Source organism: Symsagittifera roscoffensis, chromosome 5 (genome assembly GCF_963678635.1).
Source record: "Symsagittifera roscoffensis chromosome 5, txSymRosc1.1, whole genome shotgun sequence".
NCBI lineage: Eukaryota > Metazoa > Xenacoelomorpha > Acoela > Convolutidae > Symsagittifera > Symsagittifera roscoffensis.
In genome coordinates this window covers 60,707,239-60,731,689 of record NC_087066.1, presented here as the reverse complement: position 1 = coordinate 60,731,689, position 24,451 = coordinate 60,707,239, and the positions used below count along the sequence as shown (strand labels likewise).

General features: G+C 39.8%; 2 protein-coding genes across 2 annotated transcripts in view; both read right to left on the bottom strand.

Annotated features, from left to right (window-relative positions):
* Positions 1-1,658: 1,658 nt before the first annotated feature.
* LOC134845678 (replication factor C subunit 2-like) overlaps positions 1,659-24,451 on the bottom strand; it is a 196,430-nt gene continuing 173,637 nt past the window's right edge. Inside the window, exons 2-5 of the mRNA XM_063862722.1 lie at positions 3,704-3,899; positions 3,183-3,458; positions 2,355-2,536; positions 1,659-2,132 (exon numbers count right to left, since the gene is read on the bottom strand). Coding sequence (XP_063718792.1) covers positions 1,761-2,132; positions 2,355-2,536; positions 3,183-3,458; positions 3,704-3,893 — 1,020 coding nt within the window. The 5' untranslated portion in view covers positions 3,894-3,899 and the 3' untranslated portion in view covers positions 1,659-1,760. The remainder of the gene's footprint in view (positions 2,133-2,354; positions 2,537-3,182; positions 3,459-3,703; positions 3,900-24,451) is intronic.
* LOC134846188 (uracil-DNA glycosylase-like) lies at positions 20,689-21,626 on the bottom strand. Its single transcript, XM_063863437.1, has one exon. The coding sequence runs from the start codon at positions 21,621-21,623 to the stop codon at positions 20,793-20,795; it is 831 nt and encodes a 276-aa protein (XP_063719507.1). The 5' UTR covers positions 21,624-21,626; the 3' UTR covers positions 20,689-20,792.

The window sequence follows — 24,451 nt, the reverse complement described above, 5'->3', positions numbered from 1 at the left end:
CAGGATATAAAACTGTTTCTAGCATAGAAAACTATTTTACTACAATGGGAAACAGAATTATTGATAGAAACTATTATTGAAAAACGCCAAGTGCCTTTAAAAGGGTCAATAAAAAGACAAATGCATGAAAAAATAGCAATTTACTGTCAGATTGCGTACCATTTAGTTGGCCACAAATCACTTTGGAATGGTTATTTGAAACCGTCAACAGAATGGCCCATACGCCAATTGCATAAAATCGCCTTCAATATAATCAAGCAAGTTGGCAAACAATCGAAGCTCAAGCCAACGAAAAGCGATCTGCGTTGTAAACAGTGTACCGAATCGAATGTACAACACTACACTCGCACGCTCGCGAGGGTAAAGCTATGAATCATTCACATTCTAAGCAGAAAATTTTGTTAAAATCATTGCAATTATTCGAAAACAGACCGCGAAGTTTCAGTTGAAGCTTGAAGCAGAATAATGAAACCTAGCCAAAAAAAGGCTGAAAGTATACTAGGGGCCCAACTAACGTGGGAGGAATTTGTTTGATAAATTTTGGTAAATTTGTTTGATAATTTCAAAAAATGGGCTTCACCCAAAACCTTGAATGATTCTGTAATAAAATAAGAGTGAATTTTTTTGAGGATTTAGAAAATTCCGAAATACATCACAAAATTCGAACAAAGTTTAAGGCGCAGCCGCTTTCGCGCAGAGGCTTCCCACAACCGGTTGCCTCGATTAAACCCTTGATATCAGATTCGGCTGAGTAATGTTCGTGTAAAACGCTCAAAAACTAAAATATTGACTTTTCTGAGGGCCATAACTTTGAAATAGAAAAACTGACGGAAAACTTTTGAAAATTTTTCGTTTTTCGAAAATATATCAGGTTAAAGCTCTTCGAACTTTAGGAAAATTTATGATTCTAAGTTTTTGATTAAAATAGCCCAATTTAAGAAAACTGGATCAATGGTTAATTTTTTATTCTTCTTGGAAATCCAGAAACTAAAATCCACTTTACAAACTAGAAGTCTTTCACACGTTTTTTCGCGCCATTTTCACTTTCGCAATAAGGAGAGCTCAAGTTACCTAGCTTTTAGCAGATTAACTTGATCTGAAATCAAAATTTCACATATACGGAATTGTAATCATAAGTGCAATAAAATGTATGAATGCACTTCTGTAGTTATTAGAGCATTTTAGCCCTTTTTCCGAAAACAAAAACAAACAAAAAACATGAAGAGTATGTTTTTGCTCTTTCACACATGTTCTTTCACAAGGCATGAATGAAAAATGAAATATTAGAGCGCATGAATAAAAAAAGAAATCATTAGCATAGTTTCGCGTACTTTTCCGGGCTCTTTCACAATTTTCCAGGCTCTTTCACAATTTTCTGGCATCTTTCTTTCAGAAAGAGCAAAAACATAGTCTTCCACAGTTAGAACATAGTTGAAGATGGCCTCGGGCAAAATATCCATACTCGGGCACTTAGTGCCCTCAGGACGGGCTCTTTTTCCCTCGGGCATCTTTCAACTATCTTCTAACTACTACCAAGACCAATATAAATGAAAATCACTTCGTTCTTTTAAACTCAATCAGAAAAACTTGTAAAGGCAAAAAGTATAGATAGAATGAAAACTATTTGACCGAATTGGCCTGACATTGAGAAAACTGAGGCATAAAAATAATGTAAATTCAAAGACAATAAGCAAATCCACAATCAAAATTTTAGAAAAACAATCGCTCAAATCAAAGAAAAAAGTTCTCAAATGTCTGAATCACGAATTGTAATGTTGCTCTGAAATCGTACAGAGTTTCGATATCATTCCAGTCATTTGTAAAAGCGAGCTCACTCCGCTGCAAATTCGCATATGTGTGAACCCAATCTCCTTAATGAAATCTAACTTAAGCATCTCGTCCATTTGTTGACCTTTGCAGACCCGGAAAACAGATGTTATCAGGTCTTCAGAAGAGTATCCCAGCTTCCACAGATGATTTAGAATTTTGTATGCTTCATTCAATTCGCATTTGGTGCAGAAATCCAGCATTTCTTTTACCATCAACGGGTGCGGCTCATCGCATACTTTGAACACGTTCTCACTCGTTACAAGTTCAAACCCCGCAACTGTCGATTGCAAGTTGTTGATGGCCTGAAGATTTAACACCATAAAATTGACATATTTTTCTTTGAGTGGATAAATTGTTCCGCCTAAGCAATTTAGTCTAGTGACGAAAAATACAACGAGATAACTCGCGATTTTGTCGATGCTAACACATCTGCTCGAGCAAAGCTCAAATAATTAACCGGTGGTCCAGAAGAAAAATTCGAAATTGTTTCAGTGTTCAATGCGAAAGGTGAAGCGTGAACTAACCTGTCGCATGTCTCCTTGTGCTGTGAACACAATAGCTTCCAGTCCATCATCCGTGCTCTTCACCTTCTCAAACTCACAGATCTGCATCACTCTAGCCAGTATTTGTGCATCGGACAGACTAGAGAAGCGCAGAATGGCGCAACGCGACTGTATCGGCTCAATAATCTTGTCCGAAGTATTACCTACACTCAAACACAGTCACTTTATTCTTATCGCTATTAGCCCTATAGGTCATGGACCCTAAGAAAAAAGTTGGCTGGAACTGAACATAAAAAAGAGAGAGATAGATAGATAGATCGAAAGAGAGAGAGAGAGAGAGAGAGAGAAAGAGCTCAACCTCACAAGGCAACGCGAAGTCGCAGAATCGAACCCATGATCCAATGGTCTCAGAAGTTTGATCCTACTTCCGATTACACAACCACTGTGTCACCCCAACCGTCGCGTACTTTTTTGAATGACAAGAAATGGTGACGCAAAAGCCTTTTATCGGTTAGCTACCCACTTACAATTTTCGGCAAATTTGCAAACAATCATTCTAAGCTGGTTTGATTTCCAGGCTTAACAGCTAAGATTAAACAATTAATTTTATACTTCAAGGAGTGTTTTCAAATAGAGAAGTAATGGACTAGACTTTGGTACGCTTAAAATTTCGCCGCCCAAATTATATTTAGGACAGCTAAAAATTTTACAGCCAGCAAAATTTTCATTTCAAAGGCGAACAACTTCAACACAAAAAACCGTGTAGGTTTAAGGCAAAAACAGCATTTTGTTCAGGTATATTTGTTGTTCAGTTTCTATATTAGACGAAAGAAAAAATCTGCTACTAACAAGCCAGGGCAAAACGAGTCGTGTTTGAATACAACTCCATGGTCCGTCTTAATGCCTGTTGTGCCCCATCGGTCATTGAATCTGCCTCGTCCAAAATGATCAACTTGTGTTGATTTTCTCTCAAAGTCACTTTCTTCTGAGCAAAATTTTTGATTTTGTTTCTGACGACGTCGATGCCTCTGTCATTTGAGGCATTCAGCTCTAGCACGGCCTCTTTGTACAGGCCACCCAGAAGAGTTCGCGCATAGCAGAGAATGGCAGTCGTTTTTCCAATTCCTAATAACTCAAGTGCATTACAATGTCAATTTCTCAACCAATACTCAAAGATAATCAAAGGTAAGAAACAAGGGAAAATACCCAGAAAAAAAACTGGCAGAAAAATTGTCACTCTAATAATCAAAATGGCTCGCCTTAAAAAGATTTTACACATTTAACCCTAAAAATAAAAACTTAACGAAAAAATAAGGTTTTTGTATTATATGGCGGATCCATTGGGGGATAAAATGGCAAAAATATCTCACCTGGTGTTCCGCACAGTAATACATTGGGCATGTTTCCCTTGAGTGCGAAGTGCTGCAGCATCTCAATCGTGTCTTCATTTCCCACAATATCTTTCAACTCACGTGGTCTGTGTTTCTCCACCCACGGAACAGATAGGTTGTTCTTCGTCGGCTGCTGCTGCTGAGGAGGCACCACTTTCACAGTTTCCATCTCTATCTCAAAATAAAACACCAGTCAAAACATAACGTCAATGGCGACAGTCAAACAAAAATTCAGTCGAACAGAACTTCAATTTAGTCTAGAGCGATTCATCAGAAAAGATTGTAAACTGAAATACATGCACAAAACTTGCGTACGGTATACAAAAAGTATTATGATGATAATGATAGTCGACTTGTTTATGGTGTTAGCCCAATATTTGGGACGTCCTGCATGCTGTCGCCGAGTCAAAGGAACGTTGCGGGCTCCATCGGTCTATTGGGGTTAGGGCCTCAGTGCTTTGGGGTCAGCTAAAAAGATGCAGCCTTAAGGAAGAAGACGACCCTTCGTGTTTCTAGCCTTAACTTTGGGATCTGGGGGTATAGGCGAAGATGACCAGCCCGCGACAACACCCGTGACCCCATGTTGTTGAAAAACCCAATATGCTCATGAATCAAGAAATAAGAGATAATACAGTTGGTGCTGCAACTGCGGCTAAACTAGCAACCCAGGCCCTCAAGAGTAGTGTCTCGCTCATGTGTCAACTTTGTAAACTTTGCGAAGATATGTAAGAACAAAGCAGGCATAACACTTCACTCGAGAACGTGCCAGAAGAAAAAGTCCCTTGCGAACTCATATGTTAAGACGACCTTTGATTGTTCGTGTGGCGTGAAGTGTAAGACAGCTGCAGGGCTAGGCGTCCACACGAGGAACAAGCATGAAGATGAGTTCTTCTCGGAACAGAAGATAGGAGTCAAGGCGAGATGGACAGACGACGAAGTAAACTTTTGGCCCAAGATGAATCCAAGCTAGTCCTAAGCGGTGAAAAAATTACCGATCCAAGGACTGCAACGAGCCTTCACCAGTAGAACACTAGGAATCAGAGGCCAGAGGAAGAAACCTAAATATCAGAATAGAGTGAAGCACCTGGAAGATGCCCAAAGACCAGAAGAAGCCGAGACCCAAGAGTCCGACGAAGAATGTAATGTCGAGGAACTTGTGGATCTCTTACAGAATGCAATGTTACATCCCATTCTCAAGGATGCCACTCTTAACGATCTAAATGACAAGGCGAACCAGAATGTAAAGACCCTCTTGCCAAACAAACCTCAAAAGGCTGCCACAGGAAGACAAGCGAGGAAAATACCAAGTAGCAAGAAAAAACTAAGGAGAATCCTATATGTCAGCGCTCAAGACCTGTACAAGAAGAAACTTCTCGAAGTTTTACAGGATGACAATCTAAAGAAGCTCACCTTCAGTGGAAACGAGTTCAAAGAAGGAAGAGCAGAATACTGGCGTAAGAAACCCACTCAGCGGGCAACTCTCTTCTAGAAGTTGATCTTCCACAGTGCAATAAGATAGAGAGAACCATCAGTGAAGCAGAGGTCAGAAAGCACCTAGCAAGCTTCGATGGGAAGACAGCTGATGGATTGGACCAAATTGATCTCAATGGCCTTAAGAAAGTCGGAATTAAGGAGAAAACCATTGTGCTAAATGGTATAATCAGAGGATCAATTGTCCCCACTGAATGAAAGCAAGGACGCACTACTATGATAGAGAAAGTGGTTGGAGCAGAGGAGCATGGCGACTTCAGGCCAAGAACAATCTGCAGTCTATGGATCCGCCTGCTGAATCAGAATTTGGCAGAAAAGTTGGAGTCGGCCAATACGATTCTGGACTGCCAAAAGGATTCCAAAAACGAGATGGAGTTGCTGAGGCAATCAAACAGCTTACCAGGGTTTTCCAAAGTTATAAGAAGAATACGAAACCCTTCGTCATTGCTCTAGTAAACTTCAAAAAAGCATTCGACTCTGTAAGCCACAATGCAAAAGTGAGCACATTAGTACGAAGATCAGTACCAACATGGCTTATAGACTACATCAAGGACCTCTACAATGAAAGCTGTACAATTTTAGACGGAGAACTAAGACACCCAAAAAGAAGGATACGACAAAGGGATCCTTCAAGTCCACATCTCTTCAACCTTGCACAAGATGAAGTTCTGCGTATGGTTCCTTCTAACACTGGACACTAAGAAGACGGCAGATCATTGAACACTATAGCAAATGCAGACAATCTTTTACTAGCGGCAGAAGACAGATGGTTATCCAAAGAGACGAGGACGCGGCAGAGAAGTCAGGACTCTCGATAAATGCTAAGAAGTCCAAGCTCATTAGTTAGTCGAGCGTACCCAAGGAGAAGGAGATCATCTGCAGAATAAAAGATCAGCTTGTGTCAAAAGCAAGAACCATAAAACAGCTGGAGTTTAATGAAACAGTGCGCTACCAAGGCGTGGATTTCAACAGACATGGTGTGAAGACTTGGAATACTTTCGGAAAAATGAAGAACCTCATGAAAAAGATAAGTAGTGCGCCACTAAAGCCACAGCAAAGAATTCATCTATTAAACTCATTTTGTCCAACCGAAGACTTACCAACAGGGCACCTTTGCTAACTTGTGCATGAAGGACCTGCATAAGATGTACATGCTTATCCGCTACTTGTTAAGCAATGGACCAGGCTCCCGAAGGATCTTGCGACAGCCATAATCCATGCTAACGTAAGAAATGGAGGTTTCGGCGTGAAGAGCATGGTAACAATGATACCACGACTAAAGTGAAAGAGGAGTGCTTAGTGTGGGACCCATGCAGTACAGAACATTGAAATCGTAGCCAAAAGAGATGAAGACGAATACTGGAGATCTAAGATACTAAATACTGTAGATGGACAACATCTCAGCATCCAGACTAACAGTGCAAATACAGCCAGATGGATCACAAACGGGACTAAGCTGATGCCCGGTGCAGACTACATTAAGGCCCTCAAAGTACAATCTAATTCAATAAAGACTAAGCACCGCCGACGAAGATACACCAAAGTCGGTAGCACTGTCTGCGATGCGGGTTGCATGAGCCAGGAGAGCACGAACCACATTGTACAGAAATGTCCTCAGACCTGGAGTGCCCTAACCAAGAAACACTACGAGTTATCTAAGGAGAATCTTGACCGGAAAAGGCCTAAAACCATATGTGAAGCATCCTTTCGATGTGGAACCTCCAAGCAAGAAGGTCTTAAGCCAAACCCCGTGGTAGTTCTTAAGGAAAAGGCAGCAATCATTGATGTTACAGTAGCATCAGACAGTAACGAGGAAGGCATCACGGCAGCGTATAGGAAAAAGCGACAATTCGAAAGATCTACATCAACACTCCATGAAGCAAGATGAAAACACCAGGACAAACCGGAAACGGCCTCGCACCGGCTAAAATGTGGCTCTAGCCGCTGAAACACGGGGGGAAAGCTTACCCTGGCCGTGTCGTGAAAAGCGGTGCACTTTGTGATCCTGTATGTTATAAGCTGGAGCTTTCAATCAAACCCAGCTTACTCGAAAGAGTCAAGAAGTACGAGCTGGCACACTTTGTTTCCAGTAGCGATGTGACCCCAGCCACGGGGTATTCTCGGAACCACTTAGGCGGGGAGTAGAGCATCGCGCCCCGACTGCCCCCATGTGGGCAATGGGCAATACGAAAAAGCCAAGTGAAGACTCCTCCTCTCCGATCGACGTAGATATACATCCGACCAGGAAGAAGACAACCCTTCGTATTTCTAGCCTTAACCTTGGGATCTGGGGGATAGGCAAAAATGACCAGCCCGCGACATCACCCGTGACCCCATGGTGTTGAAAACCCAATATGCTCATGAATTAAGAAAGAGATAATACAGTTGGTGCTGCAACTGCGGCTAAACTAGCAACTCAGACCCTCCAGAGTAGTTTCTCGCTCATGTGTCAACTTTGTGAGAAGATCTGTAAGAACAAAGCAAGCTTAACACTTCACTCGAGAACGTGCCAGAAGAAACAGCCCCTTGCCGACTCATCTGTTCATAAGACCTTTGACTGTTCGTGTGGCGTGAGTGTAAGACAGCTGCAGGGCTAGGCGTCCACAGGATGAACAAGCGTGAAGATGAAATATTCTCGGAACAGAATAGGAGTCAAGGCGAGATTGACAGACGAAGAAGAAGAAATTTTTGGCCCAAGAGGAATCCAAGCTAGTCCTAAGAGGTGAAAAATCAGTGCTCCAAGGACTGCAACGAGCCTTCACCAGTAGAACACTAGGAATCAGAGGCCAGAGGAAGAAACCTAAATATCAGAAGAGTGAAGCACCTTCTGGAAGAAGCCCAAAGACCAGAAGAAGTCGAAACCCAAGAGTCTGACGAAGAATCTAATGTCGAGAAACTTGTGGATCTCCTACAGAATGCAGAGATATATCCCATTCTCAAGGATGCCACTCTTAACGATCTAAGTGACAAGGCGCACCAGTATATAAAGACCCTCTTGCCGAACAAACCTCAAAAGGCTGCCACAGGACGACAAGCGAAGATAATACCAAGTAGCAAGAAGAAGCTAAGGAGAACCCTATATGCCAGCGCTCATGAACTGTACGAGGATAAGAAGAAACTTCTCGAAGTTATAGAGAGTGACAATCAGTGGATCCTTCAGTGGAAACAAGATCAAAGGAAGAGCGGAATACTGGCGTAAGATATTGGAAACCCACTCAGCGGACAACTCTCCTCTAGAAGTTCATCTTCCACAGTGCAATAAGATCGAGAGAACTATCAGTGAAGCAGAGGTCAGAAAGCACCTAGCAAGCTTCGATGGGAAGAGAGCTGCTGGATTGGACCAAATTGATCTCAATGACCTTAAAGTCGGGACTAAGGAGATTACCATTGTGCTGAATGATATAATCAGAGGATTAATTGTCCCCACTGAATGGAAGCTAGGACGCACTACTATGATAGAGAAAGTGGTTGGAGCAGAGGAGCATGGCGACTTCAGGCCAAGAACAATCTCCAGTCGATGGATCCGCCTGTTGAATAAGATCTTAGCAGAAAAGTTGGAGTCGGCCACTACGATTCTGGACTGCCAAAAAGGATTCCAAAAACGAGATGGAGTTGCGGAGGCAATCAAACAGCTTACCAGGGTTTTCCAAAGTTATAAGAAGAATACGAAACCCTTCGTCATTGCTCTAGTAAACTTCAAAAAAGCATTCGACTCTGTAAGCCACAATGCAAAAGTGAGCACATTAGTACGAAGATCAGTACCAACATGGCTTATAGACTACATCAAGGACCTCTACAATGAAAGCTGTACAATTTTAGACGGAGAACTAAGACACCCAAAAAGAAGGATACGACAAAGGGATCCTTCAAGTCCACATCTCTTCAACCTTGCACAAGATGAAGTTCTGCGTATGGTTCCTTCTAACACTGGACACTAAGAAGACGGCAGATCATTGAACACTATAGCAAATGCAGACAATCTTTTACTAGCGGCAGAAGACAGATGGTTATCCAAAGAGACGAGGACGCGGCAGAGAAGTCAGGACTCTCGATAAATGCTAAGAAGTCCAAGCTCATTAGTTAGTCGAGCGTACCCAAGGAGAAGGAGATCATCTGCAGAATAAAAGATCAGCTTGTGTCAAAAGCAAGAACCATAAAACAGCTGGAGTTTAATGAAACAGTGCGCTACCAAGGCGTGGATTTCAACAGACATGGTGTGAAGACTTGGAATACTTTCGGAAAAATGAAGAACCTCATGAAAAAGATAAGTAGTGCGCCACTAAAGCCACAGCAAAGAATTCATCTATTAAACTCATTTTGTCCAACCGAAGACTTACCAACAGGGCACCTTTGCTAACTTGTGCATGAAGGACCTGCGTAAGATGTACATGCTTATCCGCTACTTGAGCAATGGACCAGGCTCCCGAAGGATCTTGCGACAGCCATAATCCATGCTAACGTAAGAAATGGAGGTTTCGGCGTGAAGAGCATGGTAACAATGATACCACGACTAAAGTGAAAGAGGAGTGCTTAGTGTGGGACCCATGCAGTACAGAACATTGAAATCGTAGCCAAAAGAGATGAAGACGAATACTGGAGATCTAAGATACTAAATACTGTAGATGGACAACATCTCAGCATCCAGACTAACAGTGCAAATACAGCCAGATGGATCACAAACGGGACTAAGCTGATGCCCGGTGCAGACTACATTAAGGCTCTCAAAGTACGATCTAATTCAATAAAGACTAAGCACCGCCGACAAAGATACACCAAAGTCGGTAGCACTGTCTGCGATGCGGGTTGCATGAGCCAGGAGAGCACGAACCATATTGTACAGAAATGTCCTCAGACCTGGAGTGCCCGAACCAAGAAACACTACGAGTTATCTAAGGAGAATCTTGACCGGAAAAGGCCTAAAACCATATGTGAAGCATCCTTTCGATGTGGAACCTCCAAGCAAGAAGGTCTTAAGCCAAACCCCGTGGTAGTTCTTAAGGAAAAGGCAGCAATCATTGATGTTACAGTAGCATCAGACAGTAACGAGGAAGGCATCACGGCAGCGTATAGGAAAAAGCGACAATTCGAAAGATCTACATCAACACTCCATGAAGCAAGATGAAAACACCAGGACAAACCGGAAACGGCCTCGCACCGGCTAAAATGTGGCTCTAGCCGCTGAAACACGGGGGGAAAGCTTACCCTGGCCGTGTCGTGAAAAGCGGTGCACTTTGTGATCCTGTATGTTATAAGCTGGAGCTTTCAATCAAACCCAGCTTACTCGAAAGAGTCAAGAAGTACGAGCTGGCACACTTTGTTTCCAGTAGCGATGTGACCCCAGCCACGGGGTATTCTCGGAACCACTTAGGCGGGGAGTAGAGCATCGCGCCCCGACTGCCCCCATGTGGGCAATGGGCAATACGAAAAAGCCAAGTGAAGACTCCTCCTCTCCGATCGACGTAGATATACATCCGACCAGGAAGAAGACAACCCTTCGTATTTCTAGCCTTAACCTTGGGATCTGGGGGATAGGCAAAAATGACCAGCCCGCGACATCACCCGTGACCCCATGGTGTTGAAAACCCAATATGCTCATGAATTAAGAAAGAGATAATACAGTTGGTGCTGCAACTGCGGCTAAACTAGCAACTCAGACCCTCCAGAGTAGTTTCTCGCTCATGTGTCAACTTTGTGAGAAGATCTGTAAGAACAAAGCAAGCTTAACACTTCACTCGAGAACGTGCCAGAAGAAACAGCCCCTTGCCGACTCATCTGTTCATAAGACCTTTGACTGTTCGTGTGGCGTGAGTGTAAGACAGCTGCAGGGCTAGGCGTCCACAGGATGAACAAGCGTGAAGATGAAATATTCTCGGAACAGAATAGGAGTCAAGGCGAGATTGACAGACGAAGAAGAAGAAATTTTTGGCCCAAGAGGAATCCAAGCTAGTCCTAAGAGGTGAAAAATCAGTGCTCCAAGGACTGCAACGAGCCTTCACCAGTAGAACACTAGGAATCAGAGGCCAGAGGAAGAAACCTAAATATCAGAAGAGTGAAGCACCTTCTGGAAGAAGCCCAAAGACCAGAAGAAGTCGAAACCCAAGAGTCTGACGAAGAATCTAATGTCGAGAAACTTGTGGATCTCCTACAGAATGCAGAGATATATCCCATTCTCAAGGATGCCACTCTTAACGATCTAAGTGACAAGGCGCACCAGTATATAAAGACCCTCTTGCCGAACAAACCTCAAAAGGCTGCCACAGGACGACAAGCGAAGATAATACCAAGTAGCAAGAAGAAGCTAAGGAGAACCCTATATGCCAGCGCTCATGAACTGTACGAGGATAAGAAGAAACTTCTCGAAGTTATAGAGAGTGACAATCAGTGGATCCTTCAGTGGAAACAAGATCAAAGGAAGAGCGGAATACTGGCGTAAGATATTGGAAACCCACTCAGCGGACAACTCTCCTCTAGAAGTTCATCTTCCACAGTGCAATAAGACCGAGAGAACTATCAGTGAAGCAGAGGTCAGAAAGCACCTAGCAAGCTTCGATGGGAAGAGAGCTGCTGGATTGGACCAAATTGATCTCAATGACCTTAAAGTCGGGACTAAGGAGATTACCATTGTGCTGAATGATATAATCAGAGGATTAATTGTCCCCACTGAATGGAAGCTAGGACGCACTACTATGATAGAGAAAGTGGTTGGAGCAGAGGAGCATGGCGACTTCAGGCCAAGAACAATCTCCAGTCGATGGATCCGCCTGTTGAATAAGATCTTAGCAGAAAAGTTGGAATCGGCCACTACGATTCTGGACTGCCAAAAAGGATTCCAAAAACGAGATGGAGTTGCGGAGGCAATCAAACAGCTTACCAGGGTTTTCCAAAGTTATAAGAAGAATACGAAACCCTTCGCCATTGCTCTAGTAGATTTCAATAAAGCATTCGACTCTGTAAGCCACAATGCAATAGTGAGCACATTAGTACGAAGATCAGTACCAACATGGCTTATAGACTACATCAAGGACCTCTACGATGAAAGCTGTACAATCTTAGACGGAGAACTAATACACCGAAAAAGAGACAAGGGGATCCTTTAAGTCCACTTCTCTTCAACCTTGCACAAGATGAAGTTCTGCGTATGGTTCCTTCGAACATTGGACTCAAAGAAGACGGCAGAACATTGAACACTATAGCATATGCAGACTATCTTTGACTAGCGGCAGAAGACAGATGGTTCTCCAAAGAGTCGAGGACGCGGCAGAGAAGTTAGGACTCTCGATAAATGCTAAGAAGTCCAAGCTCATTATTTAGTCGAGCGTACCCAAGGAGAAGGAGATAATCTGCAGAATAAAAGATCAGCGTGTGTCAAAAGGAGGAGTCAAAAAGCAGCTTGAAACAGTTTAATCATCCAGGATAACTGGTTTCTCTAAAACTTTTCCGAAGACTGGTAGAAGTGATATTGACCTGTAAGTTTCAGACATTCTGGATGAGATTCTTCTAGTAATCGATTTAAAAAAACTGTCAAACTTGAAGAGATCGTCGGATTAACTATTACTATGAAAAACTTGAGTCCCTAGCAATCATGGCTTTTTAAGTTTTAGAGAATACCATTAGTTTCAGAAAATTCTTCTTCAGACATTTTAGATTGATAACATGTATTCTCTTTAAAATTGCATTCCGTTTTAAGCGATTCAGCTGAAAAATTGATCGAGTTGCATCGCCCATCTCCGTGTTTATTTTGTCCAACCAAATATTTAACATTCGCTAACGAGCACCTTTGCTAACTTGTGCATGAAGGACCTACGTAAGATGGACATGCTTATCCGCTTCTTTAAGCAATGGACCACGCGCCCGAAGGATCTAGCGACGGCCATAATCCATGCTAACGTAAGAGATGGAGGTTTCGGCGTGAAAAGGATGGTAACATTGATACCACGACTAAGGAAGATGAATGTTCAGTGTGCGACCCAGGCAGTACAGAACATTGAAATCGTAGCCAAAAGAGATGAAGACGAATACTGGAGATCTAAGATACTAAATACTGTAGATGGACAACATCTCAGCATCCAGACTAACAGTGCAAATACAGCCAGATGGATCACAAACGCGACTAAGCTGATGCCCGGTGCAGACTACATTAAGGCCCTCAAAGTACGATCTAATTCAATAAAGACTGAGGACCGCCGACGAAGATACACCAAAGTCGGTAGCACTGTCTGCGATGCGGGTTGCATGAGCCAGGAGAGCATGAACCACATTGTACAGAAATGTCCTAAGACCTGGAGTGCACGAACCAAGAGATACGACAAGTTATGTAAATTCCTTGAGAGAATCTTGACCGGAAAAGGCCTAAAAACCATATGCGAAGCATCCTTTCGATGTGTAACCTCCAAGCAAGAAGGTCTCAAGCCAGACCTCGTGGTAGCGCTTAAGGAAAAGGCAGCAATCATTGATGTAACAGTAGTATCAGACAGTAACGAGGAAGGCATGGCGGCAGCGTATAGGAAAAAGCGAGACAAACATCACAGAGAAGACCTCATGAAGGAAGTAATGACAAGTCTGCCAGGGACAACTGAAGCGAGTATGATCCCCATAGTAGTCAGCTTCAAAGGAATCATCTTATGAAAGAGCGCTGAGCTCATGAGATCAGAGCTCAAACTCTATATGTCAAACCTAGAGCTGTTTGTGGTGAAGACGTTAAACCTGACTGCTGGAATATTAAGACAATTCGAAAGATCTACTGCAAGGACTCCATGAAGCAAGATGAAAACATCAGGACAAACCGGAAACGGCGCCTGGTGTTCGAATGAGACATGAAATAGAGGATCGACCAAACCAACGGAACAAGTTCCCTAATTCAGATGTTCAAAAACTTATGAAACTCAAAAACTCAGAAAATAGACTTTATTATAGATTGTATATGAAACTTATGAAACTCAAAAACTCAGAAAATAGACTTTATTATAGATTGTATCCTTATTTCATAAGGATAATCTGAAGTTAAAGTTGAAATTTACAAAAAAAAATAGCCAAATGCCTCGTCATCAAATTAGTGACGCGCATGAATGGAATAACGAGATTCCTACCGTCCCTATCTACCATCCAGCGAAGCCACAGCTTTGGAAACGGGCAAAGCCTAATCAGTGAGGAAAAAAATTTGTTATTACAGATTTGGGGGACCTGGAAAAATTATTCAACTAGACGATATTGTGGTAGCCAAGAGAAAATACAACTGTGGTCGAATGATCAAAGAGAAATAGATTTTCGGCGGATACGACCAGGAAAAAAAAGTTCTTTTGGAATTTGTTGAGGACAGGGGGGCTGAAACTCTGTTCGAGGTTCAGCCCAGGCAAAATCTCTCGAGGCAAAATCATCGAAGGCAAAATCTACCGAAGAATCTACCGAAGAATGTAAGATGATTGGTCATCTTACATTCCCTTATGTAGACCGAGACCAGTAGTTTTTCTTCACGAATCTGTTGATCACAGCAAAAATTTCAAGGATCCGATCACCGGCGTTCATACAAATAATATCGAAGCAATGTGGGGACAGGTCAAGAAAAACTTGAAAGTTATGAACGGTGTTATTGATCTCTGGCTACCTGCTCTTCTTGGCGACTTTCTTAGGAGACAACGTTTTTTTTTGGGGGGGATGGGGGGGCTAATGTTGTTTTTGACACAATCTCCTATTTCATGTGAAACTCCATTACACGAATTAAAACACATATCAAAACTTTGTTCCTCCGTTCAAAATATATCACATGAGATAGCCAGCCCGAGTACTGGATGAGTGTTTCATGTCGCGCAGTGGCCGAAGGGTTGGAAGTCATCGGGTTGGAAGTTTTACGAGAGATTTGGGTTCGCCCTCCACGGGAAAATCAAAAAGAGTAGGTGCGCTGATTGAGCTTTGAGGGGTACCTGGGAGTACAATTCAGGATGTCGACAAGGCGACACTGAATTGCGTTTTTCCATGATCCTATTCATTGCAATACTCAGCGCTCAACGGGTTCAACAGAAAATGGTTGGTCATAAGTATCGGAGTTGTCGCAACTTGAACCTTCCTCGGGGTCAATGTGAATTTAAAAACCAAAATAGATCAAAAACTGCCTCAAAATAGCATCATCTGCTCATACTTCCTTCTCTTGCTTTCAGTGAGTTAAAATTGTCTCCAAAATCAAATGCCAGTTCTCTGATATCCACAGAGTTCGGATGTAACAAGTCATTCTAAGTATAATGGTAACTTTTATTATATCAACTCGCACATTCAGCTCTAGCAACATTACCAAAACCATGGTTTAATCTTAAATTGCTCTTATTATTTTCTCTTCGTCACATAAATTTCATTATTCCGACATTAAAACCCTCGACCTTCAATATTTGGATCAAACGAATTATTTTATTAGATGTTTCTATCGGGCCAATCAATTTCGCTCTAGCATTATCATAAAAGTTACTGGTCCAACTCATTGTTTTAACATTGTTTACATGCCAATCCTTTTTCCTTTATCACATTTTCGTTGAAAAACAATTCAATGGTCGATGCAATAGTCGAGGACTGAAAAATAAAACTGTTTTATATTTTCCCATTGTATTCCACGCTTCACTTATGCAACCAGCTCTAAATCTCACTAGAGGCCAGCTAAAGCTGGAAATACCTGCTTGATAATTTTTGATTTTTATTAACTGATGTGCAGGGGAAAGGGAAAATTTCAAAAACTGGGCTTCAACCAAAACCTCGGTTGGTTCTCTAATAAAATAACTAGGAGTGAATTTTTTGTGAGTTCGATTTGTCAGGATAACCTTCAAGAAACTCAAGAAGTTTCAAAAAACGGTCAAAAAATCGAAAAATTGAATTTCCGTGAGTCATAACTTTTTGTTTAAAAACTTGAGCGTAACCGCTTACGCAGGCGAAACTAACACAATCCGTTATACCCATTGAAACCAAAAACCTCAGATTTGGGAGGGTAGTTCTCGAGAACAGTCAAAAGTTTCAAAAAAGAGTTAAAAAATCGAAAAATCGACTTTTCCGAGGGCCATAAACATTTGTGTAAAAAAGATTTGAGCATCACCGCTCATGCAGGGGAGCTTCCCACAACTTTTTCTATCCATTCAGCCTATAATCCCAGATTTGTGAGGATAGTCTTCGAAAAAAAGTCGTTTCAAAAAAGGTTTAAAAATTCGACTTTTCCGACGGCCATAACTTTTTGTGCAAAAAGGTTTGAGCGTAACCGCTTACGCAGAGGACCCTCTCACAACCCGTCCTTTCGATTGAAACTAAAATTTCAGATTTGGGAGGGTAATTTTCGAGAAAATCCAAAAAGTTTGATATAAATAAGGCTCAAAAAAAATTCAATTATGTTTTTCCCGAGGTTCATAATTTTTCACGAAAAAATATTGGGCATAGCCACCTATGCATGGGAGCTTCCTACAAGCCGTCCTTTCGATTGAACTCAACAACTCAGATTTGAAACTGACTTTTTTGAGGGCCATAACTTTGAGTAAAAACTTTGGGATAGTCGCTAACGCAGAGAAGCTTGCCACAGTCCACGCTTTCGATTGAAATTTAAAAAGCTCAGATTTGGCACGGTAGTTTTTGAGAAAGTAAAAAAAAACAGTCCAAAAATTAGGGTCAAATATTCCCCTTCAGAGTTTTCCGAAGTCTGTAGATAGTGCGTAAGGTAAAAAGAGACTAGTGGATTATGCAGGCACACAGGGGAGCGAGCGGACTTTCCATTGGTACCACTTTTGTGAAAATCGGTAGAGTAGTTTTCGAGAAAAACTAAATTTTTGAAAAAAAGTGAAAACATTTTCCAAAACGTCGCAAAATTTTTAAAAAAAAACCCACTCCCATACATTTCCAGAATACCTGTTTTAATCAAACAGGAGTTTAGGTTTGACACAAGGCAAGGCATATTCCAAAGAATGCTGGACAGATATACGTTCAGGATGTCTGCCAGCTTAACTGTTCAGGTTTTTATTTAATACGGCCAATAAAAAACTAAGATTGACAACCGAGACAATTTGTCAAAATTGTAATTTTAGCAAAAAAGATAGGAAAAAATGTAAATTCCAAAAGAGTGCACAACGGTTTCTGTGCAAGTCGCACAGAATGTTCTGACCACTGTTATTAGTGCTAAGGTGATTATTCAAGAAAAACAGACCCGTTTTTCCCGACAATTTTCATGACAATATAAAATTTTCCTTTTACAAAATTATATACACAGAGGCGAATCTGCGCTTCGCAGAGACGCGCGAACACGACAGAAAGCAGCTATAGTTCTAAAAAATGCAATAAGAAAAAGTAAAAATAAGCCTCGAACAATTTTGGTTCCACCGATTCGAATGGTCACCGTAAGGCTACAACCCTGTTTGCAGGTGCGATTTGAGAGCAATTTGGAATGTCTAAATATAGTTTTTGATTATCCGACTGAACCCTTAAGTTTTGCATAAGCCGTTTTTGTTGATTTAGATCGAAATCATTAAGACCGACTAAAAAAAACTTATTAACAGAAATCACTATCGCGGAGATAGAGGCCTCTAAATTGATTATCTAGACTGTCTTAATCAGTTGCTGGGCATTGTATAACAACATTTAACAAACTGGTAAAGTCTAGTTTGACAATCTTGTTGGAAAATAGTCTTACTAGCTCACTTATATTTTTTCAAAATAGTTATGTTCACTACAGCCTAAGTTTGTGATGTTCTAATCCGTGTATCACTTACAAGATGCTTGATTATTTCTTTTGATGACATGAAATTATTCACAGCTATAGTCGTATGTTGTTCTCTAATGATTTTTGGTATTTTTTTGTAAACTAGGCAGCATTTCATATTGATAATGTGGTCGTATGTAGCTTTTATATACTCGAATGAAATGTTCAATCAACATTATTCTAGTTTGGTAGAGAAATGAAATGAATTTTGCACATCTATTTTTCACATTTCGGATATAATCAGTGAAACTCAAATTGCGATCAGTTTGAATTCAACCTCTAACTCGTTTCATGTTTCAAAATATTCCCTCGAAGCTTAATGCACGTTTTTTTTCTTTGAGCTTGAGAATACAATGGTTTTGGTTTTGTCCTTTGAGCTTGAGAATACAATGGTTTTGGTTTTGTCCTGGTTTATCTAAGTTTATTTGCTGCCATCCATGTTTCTATGTGTTTCAAATCCAACTCGTAGTTTTCTTCCAAAACTTCGCCATTTATATTATAGTATCATCTGCAAAAATAGCCACTTTGTTATTTTTTTGGAATCTCAGCGAGACCATAGATTGAAAGTTAAAATGAAACAGGCTAAAAAAGCTCTCTGAGGGACCGTGCAGTATTTACTATTGAGTAATCTTTGTTTGATTCATTTGGTCCAACAAATTGGTAACGGTTCTCAGGATAGGAGTTCAGAATCGAAGAAATTTTTCCTCTCAATCCGTAGATTGAGCACTTTTGGAAGAAAATCTCATGGTTCACATTACCAAAAGCTTTTGATAAATCAATGAGTGTGCCAAAAACTATTTTTTTTGACAAAAAAACTTCAATTGATTCGAGAAACTCCACGATTGCATCATCTGTTGATAGTTTTGACAAAAACCCTGTTTATTCGAAAACAAGTCAATTTTGTGACAAAATCTTACAATCATCCAGCATATTTGGTTTTTCTAAAACTTTTCGGAAGACTGGTAGAAAAGATATTGGCCTGTAAATTCTGGATGAGATTCTTTTCTAGTAATCGATTTAAAAAAACTGTCAAATTGTAACAGATCATCGGATTAATTATTTTTTTTGAAAAAACTTGAGTCCCTAGCAACCATGGCTTTTTAAGTTTTACAAACTACCATTGGTTTCCCAAATTTGGATTGATGACATGTATTCTCTCTTTAAAACTGCTGATGATAAAGTTTTGCTGCATCTGTAATCTTCGAACAACAAATACTTAGCGATTGTGGGTGGTATAAGCTCGAATGAGTGAATTGTCATGGTCTCCAAGAAATTGTTGTGGTGTCATATTAATTTTTATTTTTCTATTTCATTTTGAGTCGTTAAAAATTGAAATTGGTCTCTTAAACTGTTCAGTACAACCTAACCATTAAAACCTGGTTTCAAAAAAACAGCTACAGCTCCGCCTCTTTTGGTTCTATTGCACGGGTATACTTTTTCATAATCACTTGATTAAAAAAAATAGATTCGATGATCCATTTAACAACGTTTCCGCTAAACTGAAAGCTATCGGTTTGTCTACAAGGTTGGTCACGTTTGTTTCAAGTTTTCTGAAATTGTGCTTCAGAGAGCGAATATTTTAAATCATAATTGATTTTGTTTCTCTTTTTTTGCTCAAACATGTCTCGCGCGCTTTTAGTTCGGAAAGACTATTGCGAATTTCATCAGTGAATTGCTTGCAGATCATTATCTAGTTGACCGAATAAATTATGTTTTGAAAGTATTCATCGCAAATCGCTTCCAACAATCCATTTTTCCACAATCACATTTGAGTGATTGGTGATTTTGATACTCAATACTGCCTTACCGTTATCGTCAATCCCTTCCAGTTTATTTTAAATATTTGAAGGGACTGAGTTTTTGCTGTTTCATATTCGTTAGTTGCATTCATGGGAAATCGCTTCCTGCCTTGTAGTCAACAGTTTAAAAACACTTTCAGTAACATAAGCCCTGCCATTTCAAATACTTACTATTTGAATGGTCATCTTAGCGAAAATCTCTTTAGATGGGCAATTTTTTTAAATAGTTGCATTCAGCGAAAATCGCTTCCTGGATCGCACATATTTGTTCTGTTTTACAATCATCGTTTTTCATCATCAACCTAATTGAGAAAATTAAAAAAAAAGTATCGTGCTTTCTGTTTTTCGCTCATTTAACGCGTTCAGTTTTGATTTCCGTCAATTTCACAATCAGCGGAAATCACTTCAATTGAATTAGAGATATCGTGATTCCAATTTATTAGACTTAATTAGTTTAATTTTAAAACTTTATCTGTAAAAAAAATTTAAAGATATATAGAAGCGAGAACCAAAAACCAACCAAAACCTAGCCTATAAACAGACAAAAACTACCCCAAAGCAATAGTTTTTTTATTTAGGGAAAAAACCGACACAAGAAAAGTCGCTCCCTGCGCAAGTAGCGCAGAATTTGAATGATCTTTCGACCACAGAAATCAATGCTAAAAAGGTCAAAACTGCCTTTTCAACTTTAATTTCTTGAATAGTTGTGATTGAAAATTATTTGCTTAAAAATACTTGTAGAAAACAGGATGAAAATATAATTATACTCGAAAGGAAATTAAAAGAACATTGCATTTCTCAAAGTGATGAGCAATTTTAGCACAATTGCTTCTTCATCTACCATTGGAGAGTTGAACTGTTCACAGAAACTTCAAATAAGCAATAAAAACTGATTTCCTTGACACTAAACAGCTTAATAGTAGTTTAGACTTCAATCTCAAATAGATGTTCAGAAAAAAAAATAAAAATTGAAAATGGATTGCTGACAACTTTTCACACAAAAAAAAAACAATCAAAATAGACTTTAATGTAAGAAAACAGATGTTATTTACAAATTTACATTGCTTCAATCGAATTTGCACCAATCAATCGGGGTTTTGTTTCGTTCCGATAAAAATTCGTTGCATCTCTTAAAGTGATCGCAGCCGAAGAACCCTTTGTGCGCAGACAATGGCGAAGGATGAACGGCTTTTAGTACAAGATTTTTTGATCTATCTACACATTCCGCCTTCTTTTGAGCAGGTACGCCCCATAAAAAGTAAACTACATCTTGGCAGTTTTTGTTCACGAGTCGAATCACAGCGTCGGTGAACTTCTCCCAGCCCTGTCCCTTGTGTGAATTAGCTTTATGCGCATCGACGGTAAGAACTGCATTCAGAAGTAACACTCCTTGTTTCGCCCATTCTGTCAGTTCTCCGTGTTCTGGATTTTGGAAGTTCTCGGGAAACTCTTGGCTTAATTCTTTGAAAATATTTTTCAAGCTCGGTGGTGGTAAGACGCCTTTCTTGACACTAAAGCAAAGGCCATGAGCCTGATTTAAATCATGGTATGGATCTTGTCCAATAATGACCACTTTCACAGACTTCAAAGGGCATAAATGAGACCACGAGAACATGTCTTCATGCGCTGGAAAGACTTGATTTGATTGACGTTTCTTATCAACAAACTGTTCAAGTTTCTGAAAATATGAGGAGCTCAATTCTTTCGCAAGCTCCTTTCGCCATGATTCCTCAATCAGGGAACCAAAACGCGAAGCTGACTGTGACGAAACAGCTGTCATGTTTTCCGTTCGCACTTTTTTGGCAACAGGAGCAGAGCTGGATAAAGATTTTGAACAAAATCCATTCAGACTAGATTGCTTTGATTTCGTTGTTGCGGCTTCTTTTGCGCGTTTCATTAACGCTCTGAAAAAAAAACTATTGAAAGGAATTCTAATCTTTCATTTCAATCTCAAACAAAAAAATATTGCAAAAAATGACCCAAGGAATTAAAACGATAGATACTATTGGACAACAACTTCCCACATTGTCTTTGATTGCTTTGCTTCATTGTTTAGTTTTAAGTCATTTAGATTATACAGCAATAAGTTTAGAGCAAACTAATGCATTCATTGATGTCCTTAAAAGAAGTTGAACTGGGCTTCGAAATCAAAATTGAGGTCAAAATTTCAATTTTCTGCCGCACTACGGAAAAGTAAATCATTTATCGGAATTGAGAAAAAAATTGAATTGAAATGTGTTAAATCTCTATATCAAAATCTTACAAACAAAAGACAAGCTTTTGCAAACGAATTATTGAGGCTTCCGACAGCGATTTATAGAACAAATCAACGAACAAAGCAATAATATTTGATAAACCCTATTCAACTGCTTCTCTACAAAAAAAAATTTTACTCAACACGTCAAAAAAATGGAATTCGTTCCCCAAAAATTAGGAAATTTTGCTATAACCAATTCAACGCTCAAGAAAAACCAAAAGAGTTCTATACTATTGAAATGAAATCTATTCATATTTGTACGTTTACAAATACATGGCGTGGATTCCGTTTTCATATGTTGATTTGCAATTATATGTTCAGTTATGACGATGTTTTAAAAACTTTACGCTGTTTACCTTTTTTACGGGTATACAAATAATTGTTTTTTACTTCACATTTTCATTCTTAAATTGATTATTTTATTGATGTAATAATTTTATCTCATTTCATTCAAACATATGAGAAACTAAACTGATTTTGTAACTAATATTTACTTTACACTGTTACTATACTAATAAAACGACTATTGTGTATAGTAATTTAAGTGTTTCTTCTTCTTCCGTTAGATAGGTCCTTGCACTGGCTGGACAGGGTCATACCAGTTTTATATATACATAAACAACCTGTTTATCATTTCATGAAGCTATAAATCACCACTACTATAGCCAAAATCGCTTACAGATATATATAGGTAGTAAATAGGGACGGTATTTTTTCGCGGCGCGTTTCTTCGCATTTTAATTCTTCGTTAGAAATCTAAATTCGTGCTTTTTACCGCGTTTTTCTATGAATTTCGCGAATTCAGGCGCTTTTTTGGTGCAAACGAAATTCCGCCACTGCTCAGCTGAGTAACGGTGAAACAGCTGTGACTTTGAACTTGCTTTCTTTTCAACTTCTGCCATGGGCAGCGATTCTTCTCCAACTTCAAAAAAATTGAGTGAAGAACGGGAAAAAAGTCCCCGGAGCTCCTCGAAGAACTTGTTTTCTAATACTTCAATTAGTAGAAGACGGAACACAAATTTTAGAAGTTTCATTTTTTCGCATTTTAGATCCGCGTTTTTTGCCGAAAATTTCAATAGTTTCCTCCGCGTTTTTCACGTAAGCAGTGAAAACTTTCCGCGAATTTTTACTGTCTCAGGTAGTAGTAGAAGTAAAAACTACTAGGACGATTCTCCAGTATTTTTCACTCTTCTTTTCATCTGGCACAAGTTTAAGTTTTTTCAGGGTGTAGCAAATACCGCAAGTGCATATCACTCGCCACGTGTATGGGTTAACCTCGTTTAAATTTTCTTGGAAGAACGTTTGATATAGCTTGGTGATTGAGATTTTGTCTATTACCACATCTGAATTTAGACTCGGTTTGAAGTACACGACAAAAAGCAGCTCTAAGTTCTAAAACAAGCAATAAGAAAACACAAAAAAACCTCGAAAATTTTTTTTGGTAGCGTCGATTCGAGGATTCTTTTTCACAACGCCAAAACTTTAAAAGGTATTCACAACGCCGAAAATTAAAAAGCTAATCACAGCGCCGAAAAATTGTTCTTTCAAATTACAAATTGAAAATTATAAATTAACTGCGCCATAAGTAGTAGTAGAAGTAGAACAGGATTTAGGGTTGTTATCTCATGGGTTTGCACCCAAAATGTAGTTTTAGTGTTAATGAGTTCTGAGTTTTCCATTTGGGTTACAGTTTCCACATGGACACGTTATTCGCCATGTGCAGCTGTCAATTTCTGAGTATCTTTCGAAGAATTTCCAATAAATTTCCGCTATGTCAGATTTCTGTATGTCAGTTAACTGTATTCAGGTATGTCGAATTATGACATTGAAAAGTGCTGGGCATCTAATGAAGAAGTCTGAGTTGGTTTTCTTAAGGCGAGTTTTCGGTATTTGATATTCGTTTCTTTCATTTTGTCTCGATGAGCTTTTGGTGTTTTCGGCATATTGGTTAATGTCAATTTCGTAGTTATTGCGAACTACAGAAATGAACAGAAGGAGGTCGTGCATTTCAATGTACAGAGACAGCGGCAGTATTCTTAATTTTTGTAGTCTCACTTAAATGGGATATGTGAGTTAAGCATCCATTTGGTCGCCGTTCCTTGAACCTTTTCAATTGCTCGGAGGTTTGATTTCGAGTAGTGCGTTACTGACGCGCCATAAACTACAATTGGGGCTACATATCCCGTGTAGGCGTTTAGCTTAGAAGTTATTGGACAGTTTTTAGAGAGGTTAGGCTTTAGTGAGTAAAAAATCGATAGCGACTTCTGACAACGCTTAGATGCATTTACATTCCATGAGAGAGTGGGTGTTACTAAAATTCCTAGATCCTTTTGTTCAGTTTCGATTTTTAGGATATTTCCATTAATTTGACCTTCCAGCTCGTTTTTGAAATTAACGAGAGTACATTTTCCGGTATTTAGACGCATTTGATTTTTACTACACCAATTTTCAATTGTCATAGTAGCATA

Coding starts and splice junctions, on each gene's coding strand:
- LOC134846188 (XM_063863437.1), bottom strand. CDS start 21,623: ATGAAACGCGCAAAAGAAGCCGCAACAACGAAATCAAAGCAATCTAGT.